The 10,000-nt window shown below is 40.7% G+C and overlaps 1 protein-coding gene and 1 pseudogene across 1 annotated transcript; one reads left to right on the forward strand and one right to left on the reverse strand.

Annotated features, from left to right (window-relative positions):
• The first annotated feature begins 1,659 nt into the window (after positions 1-1,659).
• On the forward strand, positions 1,660-4,605 carry LOC110041748 (uncharacterized). The gene is made up of 2 exons (XM_020747062.2): positions 1,660-2,276; positions 2,857-4,605. The coding sequence occupies exons 1-2, from the start codon at positions 2,192-2,194 to the stop codon at positions 3,867-3,869; spliced, it is 1,098 nt and encodes a 365-aa protein (XP_020602721.2). The 5' UTR covers positions 1,660-2,191; the 3' UTR covers positions 3,870-4,605.
• A 596-nt stretch (positions 4,606-5,201) lies between these two features.
• LOC149098723 (uncharacterized) lies at positions 5,202-8,135 on the reverse strand (annotated as a pseudogene).
• Between the last annotated feature and the right edge of the window lie 1,865 nt (positions 8,136-10,000).

A 10,000-nucleotide genomic window follows, 5' to 3' on the forward strand; every position in this document is an offset into this window, starting at 1 on the left:
TCTACTATAATCATATGGGAAAACATTTCTGGGCAATCGAGGTTCACACAGGTAAAATGCAAAAGTTCGCGACAGTCTCTTCTCAAATTTGTATAATGCAGTATGTTCAAAGAACTCTATTGTTGAGCACTCTAGTCTGTTTTTGTTCCATTTGTGGGCCATGCTTTGTGGGAAATATACAAAAAGAGAGTTGATCCATGTCGTTATTACAACATTTTTCATTATTTCACGCAAGATACAAAAAAACTATAGAGAAAGCTCAAAATATAAGTTCAAAGTTATATAGATTAAACACGCTACATGTATTACGTGACGCCAGTCGCGTAATATATAATTTCAGTTAGCTACAATTGGAATTCCTCGATTATTGAGGTTTAGACACTTGCTTATAATAGAAGCATATAGGTGTTTGTCTTTCCCGTCTATACACACTCGATTAGTCCGCAAATATTCGAAAGGAGACTGTCTTTTAAAGTATTTTTTAAACCATTGTATCTAGATTTTGATCTTGATGGAAAACGGATTAATTAGATGCACTAAGACCAAGAAAGCAGGTTTTCTTGAAAAATAGAGTAAGACTGTCTGATGTCTATCCCGCGATCTGACCTCGGTTGGAATTCGGCCTAGTCCAAACGTCGTGCTTCTGCCGTGCCGACCTCAAATAAATTTGGCCCGGCAGTGCATGACAAAAAGCTATGAAAGATTCAAACGTCGAATTTAATTCAGTCGCGCCGAAGATCGGAAGAAGTTTGCTTTGCTGAAGACCTTTTTAAATGCTAGAAAGCAATTGCAGCTGATACAGCAGGATATGAATTCACAGGGACGGCGGAGTCTTTTTTCAAGTGTAGGAGGCGGGGGTGGGGGGGGGGGGGGGGCGGTGGGTAGCTTGAAAACGAGTGGTGCCGGCGCAAGTTTGTAGAGGGGTCTAGGGACATCCTCCCCCAAAAACATTTTAAATCTAGGGGCTCGGAAATGGTATTTTTGACATTCTCCATGGTGTAGTTCTTAAGAAAATCAACCTAGTGGATGAACTATAAAATGACAGGTACTTTTAGTGCATTTACAGCAATATATTTTGAAGGTATTGTGAGCTTGATACATCTTTCTCAGCCCTCGATGATATATCACAGCCTTAGTACTGACTGACCTGCGCTTTTACACAAGTGCCCCGTGTGTGGGAGGGAAGCGCACGCTGCGGAAAGGTTAAAACTATGTGAAGTTTGAAACCATGCATGCACTCAGTTCGGCAGGCTGAATTTAAGTCGGCGCGACTACTTATAGCACAGCAGGCCTAATGTCGTTCCGCACGGCAGTAGCGCGACTTGGCTTCGAACGGCGCACTCTTGCCATGCACGTGCCGAACTGAACCAGGGACGGCGGAGCCGGGGTGGGGGCTTAATTTCCCCCCCCCCCTCTACTTTTTACCACGATGACATTTTATTTTGTTTTAGCATGAGGTACAAATGAAGAAATAAAGAAGAAGGAAAAGAAAACGAAAAAAGTCTGGTTGACTACAGACTTACCAAGAATTTACGAAGCTACAACCTCGTACCAAATCTGTAGGAAGCTTTTCATGCGAGTCGTGCCACTGCCGCGCTTAAGTCGAAGTTCTCGAGGTACATAAAAGGTAAGGTACATAAAACTACAGAAAAGACCCAAAATATAAGTTCAAAGTCACTCAGACTAAACAGGCTACATGTATTACGTGACTGGCGTCACGTAATTGCGGGCTCAAGAAGAGCCCGCAACCTAGTTTGCACGCCATATCTCCATTTTGGAGGAAATTTGTTCTGCCAAAATCGATCGATAAATCCTCGTAAACTAATCAGAATCCATTTCCACACGAGCAAGAATATTTTGAAAGATGGCCGCCGAGACGGCCACTGTGCTAGATCTTCAAAGCCACAGTTTTGCATCATTGAAGTGTTAATGTACATTTAAAAGATTGAAAATGGAAAGAAAAAGTTTTAAAGAATACTGAGTTCTCGCTATGATGTCAAAAGAAGAGCAGCAACCGATGAGAGGTTGTTTGGACGATTCGATGCGAACCGACAGTGGAACCGAAGTAGACGCACATTATTAACTTCGGGATAACTATTATCCTCAAATCTACCATGTTCATTTCACGTGAATACTCGACAGATATGGCAAATATCGGACTTTGGCTGTCTTCACGTGAACATCCGAAGACATGTGCAACAGTAATATTACTGGATTCGCAAGCGCAAGAAGTGGATTTAGCTCTACTCGCAGCAGCCTTGTGGCAGCCTTACTCGGTAAGTTTTTCCGTTGTTTTATATTTGTACCTACAATTTTGCCACAGAATAAGATATTAGACATTCTTTTGCATTTTGGAGGACCTATTTAAGCATTGGTGGCATGTTTGGCTCTATAAATTGGATTCAGAGCAGCCTTCCAATCGATCGACTCGTACGCCGCAGCACGTGGAGACTTCAGGAATGCTTTGCAGTGATTAGTGAACCATTTCTTGGCTTGATAAGAGGGAATCACATTTTCCGACAGCAACAACTTGCTGGCTCAGTTTGGCCTACCATTGAATCAAGCAGGGGCACCGTTTTGCCGAACTTACGTGTAGACCCAGTTTGGTCGCATAAAATCGCTCAAATTATGCTTCAGCCTAAACTCAAACTAGCACAGAAATATAATCTCAGTAACCCTATCAAATAATTTTTTTTAAAAACTATATTACAGAAAAATTCCCCACCAAATGAGTATATCATTTTAAAATGAAAATACTTGAGACCCTTGGGAAGTACATGCTCTTTCATTCTCCCTTCTCTAGTAGTTGTACTCCAATATATGATACTATACTCATCAATATTATTTACTCTTCAGATACCGATCCTGGCTATATTCACAAACTATCACCAATAAAGAAGGCAAAATCAGGAAATGAATATTCTACCTTTGACCTTCAAACATCCAGTTCTAAATTTACAAAAGTAGTTGGCTTCGATCGTAAAAATCATCAACAGGCACTTCTGTTCCAGAACGCTGGTACACCAATTCGAGTAATAAATGCAAACGAAAAGGATAACAACATATTTGTTAACAACCACTCAACTATTGTCAAGGCTAATTCTGGTGATATTCACTTTGAAAGCACACAACCATCAACTAATGTGCCAAGGAACTCCAGCCTGCCACATGGTAATGCTATTCAAATCTCACTCAGTCAGGTTAACTCGTTAACCAGAAATCAGAGAGTGAATGTTAGAGGAACAATCACAATGGGAGATGCTAAACCAAAAGAAGTAACAAACAGAAATGGAAGCCCAGGCCTTGTTAAAGAGGACTGTGTCATTGAGGACCAAACTGGTCATACAACAATCCACTTGTGGGATGACATGATTGAAAAGTGCAAAAACTCAAACAGTTATGAGATCACAGATCAAAGTGACACAACAATCAAAGAAATCAGCATGCATTTCGACAACCCTAAAGGACCACAGCTGGTTACCAATATCCAGAAAACAGTAACAATACAGGAATTCATCTTTACAGATAAAGTGAGTATTTTCATGACCTGCCAAATCAACAGTTGTAAAAAGAAGATGCCATATGTAATTGAATCTCCTGTCTTCACATGCCCAAGTTGTGGCACATGCCAGAAAGTCAAAGGGGCAAAAAAGGGTGCAACTGCTTGGTTATGTGCTGAGATCGAAGGCAAACAAGTGTGGCTTACAGCCTTCACTGATGTGATGGAGAATTTACTAGCCAAAGTAAACTTATCGATTCATGACACTTCGGATAAAATCAAAGAAGCCCTACTGACAGTGGAAAATATAACATTAGTTATTGATTCTGTGTCAAACTTCATCCTAGAAGTTAAAGAAAATGATGCATGAATTATTTGTTTCAGACAATATTGTGTTAACTTATGTTGTCTTCCATAAGTATCCTTTAGACATTCAAAGCAAAAGGAAATTGTCATGGTTGATAACCAAAAAAAAACATTCTTGAATGACAATGCACATATAGCATTAGTTATTGATTGTGTGTAAAGCTTGGAAATTAAAGAAAATGATATATGAATTATTTACATTAGCAGAAAATATTGTGTTGACTTATGTTCTGTTGCATAAGTATCCTTAAGACACTCAAAGCGAAAGAAAATTATTATGGTTGATAAGAAAATAACCACACTATAATGGCAATGGAAAAATATAACATCACTTATTGATTCTGTAAAACGTCATCTTCGGAGTTAAAGGAAATGATGCATGAATTATTTGCATTAGAAAACATTAGTGTTCACTTATGTTATGTTACATTAGTATCCTTTAGACATTCAAAGCAAACGGATATAGTTATGGTTCATTTAAGAAAAAAAGAACATCCTAAAATGACAGTGGAAAAACTGTGTAAAAGTTTATCTTAAAAGTTAAGAAGTTGATGCATGAATTATTTGCATTAGAAGACACTATTGTGTTGATTTATGTTCTCTTGCATTGCTACAAATCAGAAATTAAAGATAAAAAGAAATTGTTTTGATTGGTAAGAAACAAAAATATTCTACATTGTAAACGGAAAATATAACATTAATTTGAGATCTCTAGTAAAACTTCATTTTGGAGGTTAAAATTCTTTTCATTTCTTTGCTAAAAACATGTTACTTTTAAAGTATAGTAATAGAGTTGAAATTCTCCATGAAAAATTCCTGAGCTTTTGTTCAAATAAAAATGTTTTGTTATTATGTTTGATCTATTGATGACTCCTCTAAGTTACCCTACAGACACCAATTTCATTACTAAAAGCTTTCCCAATATCTTTAAGCTCACCAGGCCTTTAATCCCAGTTCCTCCTATACGGAAATGAAATAATACACAGATTCGTTCTTTTTAAGATAACTATAACTACCCAAAGTAATAAACCCATTTCAGTACCCAACAAAAGTTTTCTTGGAAATCCCTCCACTCAAAAGTGTTCTAGCCCGCACTTCCTAACCGTTGGTTACTTCTAGTATATATTTTCAGTTAGCTCCAATTGAAATTTCTAGATTATTGAGGTTTAGACACTTGCTTATAATAGAGCCATATCAGGGTTTGTCTTTCTCGTTTATATACACTCGATTAGTCTGCAAATATTCGAAAGGAGACTGGTCTTTTGAAGTAAATTTTAGCATGTGTCTCGATTTTGATCTTGATGGAAATTAAAACGAATTAATTAGATGCAATTAATGAAACGAAGAGGTTTTATCAACGTGATCCAGCCAGACGAAGGAAGCAAGTTTTCTTGAAAAATAGAGTAAGACTGTTTGAAATCTATCCCGCGATCTGACCTCGGTTGGAATTCGGCCTAGTCCGAACGTCGCGTTTCTGCCGTTCCGACCGCAAATAAATTTGTCCCGGCAGTGGCAATAGGGAGCTTAAGCAAACCACGACGACTACGGCAACGAGAACGTCACTAAACAAAAGGTCTAATGAGCAAAACAGTAGCTGTGCACGTGCGTTATAAATCTTTGTACATTTCTTTGCCGTCCTCTGCAAAACAACAACGTGAAATGACCAAGTTCTGCGTCGTCAACACAGCGGTCAAACGTCTGCGCATGTGCGGGCAATCGAGCAACTAAAAGGCGGTTAAAATATTTTCATGACATTGTTGTTTTCGTGGATCATCGGCATCCTATAAATGACATTTTCCTCGTTATTTATATATTTGTTTATGTTTTAGCCTGTACAACGAGAGCTAGCAGAAATTGCTCTACCTTCTACTTGTTGCAGGTCTTTCTTTTCCGCGGTATGTATTTTCCGTGCTCCTTGAATTTTTTGTTCGCCTGGACTTTGCATTTAGTGCACCAGCTGATGGAACAAATCTGGGTGGTTCCCTTTGAGCTGTCTGAGCCAATCACGTGCCATCCTAGGCGTGTCCGCTTCCCCACTGGCTGGAACGGCAGACCTTGACGCACCTCTTCTGCAGCATGAAGATGGCTATACTGAACTCCTAGGATCAAGTCAATGGGTCCAGCCTTATGAGGAATTCGACATCACGTAGGTGCGAGAAAGACTTCAGCCATGGTCTATCGAGGGCAGGAACATTTAAGATGGTCTTGTCGATTTCATGGGCTTCAACGGTGAATTCTTGTTCTTTGTCCAAGGGGGAGATCCAGAATTTCAATCGCCTACTTGCCTTCTGTTGAACTCTCTCGCCGCCAACAACTGCCAGGTCAATTCGCTCGCTTCTTCCCTGAAGGCCTAGAGCTTTAGCAAAGTCCTTTCGTATCACGGTTGTGCCTGCTTCGCTATCCACGAGAACATTTCCTTCCCGGACTTTTCCATTCGCTGCTTTAAATTGGACTCGAACCACTGGCATGATACTCCCTTTATCAAGGATTGATGCCACTCGGCTGTTAGTGGGAGGGTCTGTATGGAGCAAGGGATGATAAATTCGGGTGCAGCCGTTCTTGCCGCATTTATTCCTGGAGCTGCATTTCCTCGTCGGATGACCTCTCACTAAACATGAAAAGCAAAGGCGGTGGTTCTTCGCATGTTGTATTCTCTCTTCTAGCGAACTATCAGCCATAGTGGGGTAGTCATGGACTCTGTGCTCTGCCTGACAAATGTAGCATTTTGAGGGTTTTCTTGGGGCCTTTGTATTTGAATGAATTCCTCTTCTATGTTCTCTTCGAAAGCCGGCGTTTCTTGAAGTGTCCATCTTAAGAACATCACCGAATTCGGGATCAAATTCCGTCTTGACACGTTTCCTCACAAAGTTGCTAATGTGTTCCAGTTGAGGGATTTCGCTCTTTTCTCTGATGTCTGTGGCCACATTCTTCCACTTTTCAATTAGATGATCTGGCAAACATCTGACAATCTTTCGGAGATTGTCATTGGCGTTAACGTCGGCGAAGTGATTTCGCGAAGCGTTGCTAAGAAATTGATAATGTTAAGGGAAAACTCACGAAGGGCCTGTCTGTCATCGGGCTGAATTTTTCTTCTTTCCGTGATTTTTCTGATGAATGCCCTAGCAATGACGCTTGACTGGCCAAAGTTGACGGACGGCAGATGAAAGACGTGTTTCTTCAAATTCCACCAGATTACCTATCCACGCATCGACGGGGCATGCTATTTAAGGAGATTGAATAACTCCAGATCGCGTGACCTTAGGTTGGCGGGAAGAACTGATACTTTCTGAGACGCTTTCTGTTTTCGGTTGTCCCAACGAGCTTTCTTCTGAAAGCGCATTATTAGCAGACGATTCGTTTTGCTGCGAATTGTTATCAACTTCGGGAGAGGAACTTGCTTCCAAATTTATGTGGCCATCTACGGGCGGTGGTGGATCATGTTCCTCCAAATTGCTGCTCCCTTGTGCGGTTGAAGGCGTTTGTTGTTGAACAATGCCGGGAACAATGACTTGTTGTTGACCACCCACGCTATCCTGCAAATTCTCGCCATCTCCGTGAGATACGCTTGGCTCCGAACTTTTAGCCTGCAGAGCAGGCGAGATTTTTTCGAGCGAGCGCTCACATCGTAAAACGTTTAGCCGCCATCTTGAATTTTTCATGCAGTGGAAGACTGGGGAGAGAAAGAAAGTTTTACCAAGGGGGTGAACGATAGGCAAGAGGAAGGATAGGGGAGGGGTGGAGGTTTAACATGGTGGTCTAGAAAGGCGGTCGCAAGGTTGTAACGCTAACTCGCCCCAATAAGACGCCTGCACTGCAGGCTACCGAACTTTCGGTCCCTTGTGCGATTAAACCAGACGTTTGTTGCTGAACAAAGTTGTTGACCACGAGCACTTGGGCCTCCCAGTGTTTTGAAGTATGTCTCAACTTCTTCACTACCGAAGACATCGTCGGTGAGCAAATTTTCCCACTCGTCTAACTTTGGGACTTGGCTGAGGTCTACATAGCCGTAAAGCTCGGCGTGTACATCACGAGCCAATTGAAAATCCTTTCGCAACTCCTCGAGTTCCTTTTCTATACGTCGTTTGGTTTGGTCCTGATCTGTAATAAATTTTCGGACCCTATTTATCGTACGCGTGGCTTTACCTCTGAGTTGCTTTCTCTTATTTTTCAACGTTAAGGAAGGGTCCTCTGTTCCCACTGAACTTGACTTAGTACCTTCCGAGGTTCCAGTGGCATAAAAGGATGCAATAACTTCTTCACCATCGGACATTTCCTTGACTCGTTTGTTCCTAATTACCAAAGACGGATACCTCCTTGTTGCCTATAGGTCGGCTCTTCTACTTGGACGAGGCTTGTTGTTCTTCAGAAATTTTGGTGCAGAAGGCGACAAACGTATCAAACTACCAGAGATTTCTTTAATCTTTATTGTAGTTGATTAGTAGATTCTGAAGAGTAGATCTCTGTGGCTTGGAAGAACTAATACGATGAAGCTTGAATACAATTGAATGGTTGCAATACTGACGCTGATAGCAACTGAACTCGAAACCTAAAATTCTAGTCCTAAAACGAACTATTCATGAGCTGTCAAATAAAGGAAAACGAACTATTCATGTATATTTCGATAATCACGCATTGTTCAAAGTCACGCATTCTTCGTAAATCACGGGCTGTTCGTGTTCATGTTCATAGATCACGCAACGAGAGTAGAACTGTTCATAACAGTCAGGGCAATTGCTTAAATTAGTTAAACAAACATTGTCTGGTTTGCGTTCAGTAGAGTAAATCTTGAAAATAATACAGTCAAACTTCCGATTGCGACCACCTCTCCTCATCGACCAGTTTTCCAAAATACCAAAAGTTTCCCGATCAAATCACTATATTTGGAACCTTTTGTAACGGACCACTTCTCGTAAGCGACCGCGATCGCTTTTAGCGCTAAAAGTTTTAAATTTTCTTTTTTATTTAACTTCCCGTAAGCGACCACTTGACAGAAAATAAAGCGTAAATTGGATAATAAGGTGTTGTAACAGTATCGCATTCCTGGGTAGTACAAGAGACGGAAATTTCTCAATGGGAAGTACTGTGCAGCACCGCAAATGATCCCCGACCGCAAATGATCCCCAAAATGGACCGCAAATGATCTCGAACCGCAAATGATCCCGATGTGGACCGCAAATGATCCCGATGTGGACCGCAAATGATCCCGATGTGGACCGCAAATGATCCCGATGTGGACCGCAAATGATCCCGATGTGGACCGCAAATGATCCCGATGTGGACCGCAAATGATCCCGTCGGAGAACGAGGAATGGCATGGAGTTTGGCTCCATGTAGTTATTTCTTTATTTTTTTTTTCATCATCCAAACAAATAACTTCGAATAAATGTAAAGAAAAGATAATGATAAAGTAAATAATTCTCATGATAAATAATTCCCTCTCATTTTCTTTTGACGATTCTTCTGAAAAGTAAATAAAAAATAAAAGCTCGTAAACGGTGTACCATTTCTCAATTGGCTCGATCTACAGCAATAATAGCTTAATGCTACCATAATGAAGACCTAAACAACTTGTATACATTCGTATTAATATCACGTCACCAGTAAGAGCAATCGTGACATATTAATAACCTTTTAGTCAATCAACACTCCAAGCCGGTTTGGCTTTCTCATCTTCAATTTACAGCCAGAAATTCCACGCTGATGATGTAAACGTGTACTAAATCTGAACAGGATCACTGATTTGTCAACTTGCATAGTCAGAGCGATCTAACACTTATCTTCATTACCCGTGAGAGACATATGCGGAAAAACCGTGGGACTAAAAATAGAATGGCAGCCGTAAGCCGTTTTCGTGTAGGATTTCTAGACCAAAGATGTCTTGCATAATGAACAACCTTAAACTGATATATAGGTTGCTCCACTACAACCCGATTCTTGCCACTGACTTTCGAAATCGATAACAAGAGTACCCTGGGTATCAGAGGATTTTTATTTCGCGTGATTCACCAAAACCGAAAACCGCACTAGAAAGCCTCTAGCACCCAGGCAGGCGAGAAAATTAGACACTAATTATCTGACGTTATTTATCTGTTCGCAATTTTCGCGTTGGTTAAATTGTTATGAAATGTTGAGGCA

This window comes from Orbicella faveolata, unplaced genomic scaffold, assembly GCF_042242905.1.
Source record: "Orbicella faveolata isolate gen_17 unplaced genomic scaffold, um_ofav_v1 contig_46, whole genome shotgun sequence".
Taxonomy (NCBI): Eukaryota; Metazoa; Cnidaria; class Anthozoa; order Scleractinia; family Merulinidae; genus Orbicella; species Orbicella faveolata.

Excerpts from the sequence above, each read along its gene's own strand:
- LOC110041748 (XM_020747062.2), top strand. The coding sequence starts at position 2,192 with ATGTGCAACAGTAATATTACTGGATTCGCAAGCGCAAGAAGTGGATTT. Across the intron at positions 2,277-2,856 it reads CCTTGTGGCAGCCTTACTCG|ATACCGATCCTGGCTATATT; the intron begins GTAAGTTTTTCC and ends TTTACTCTTCAG.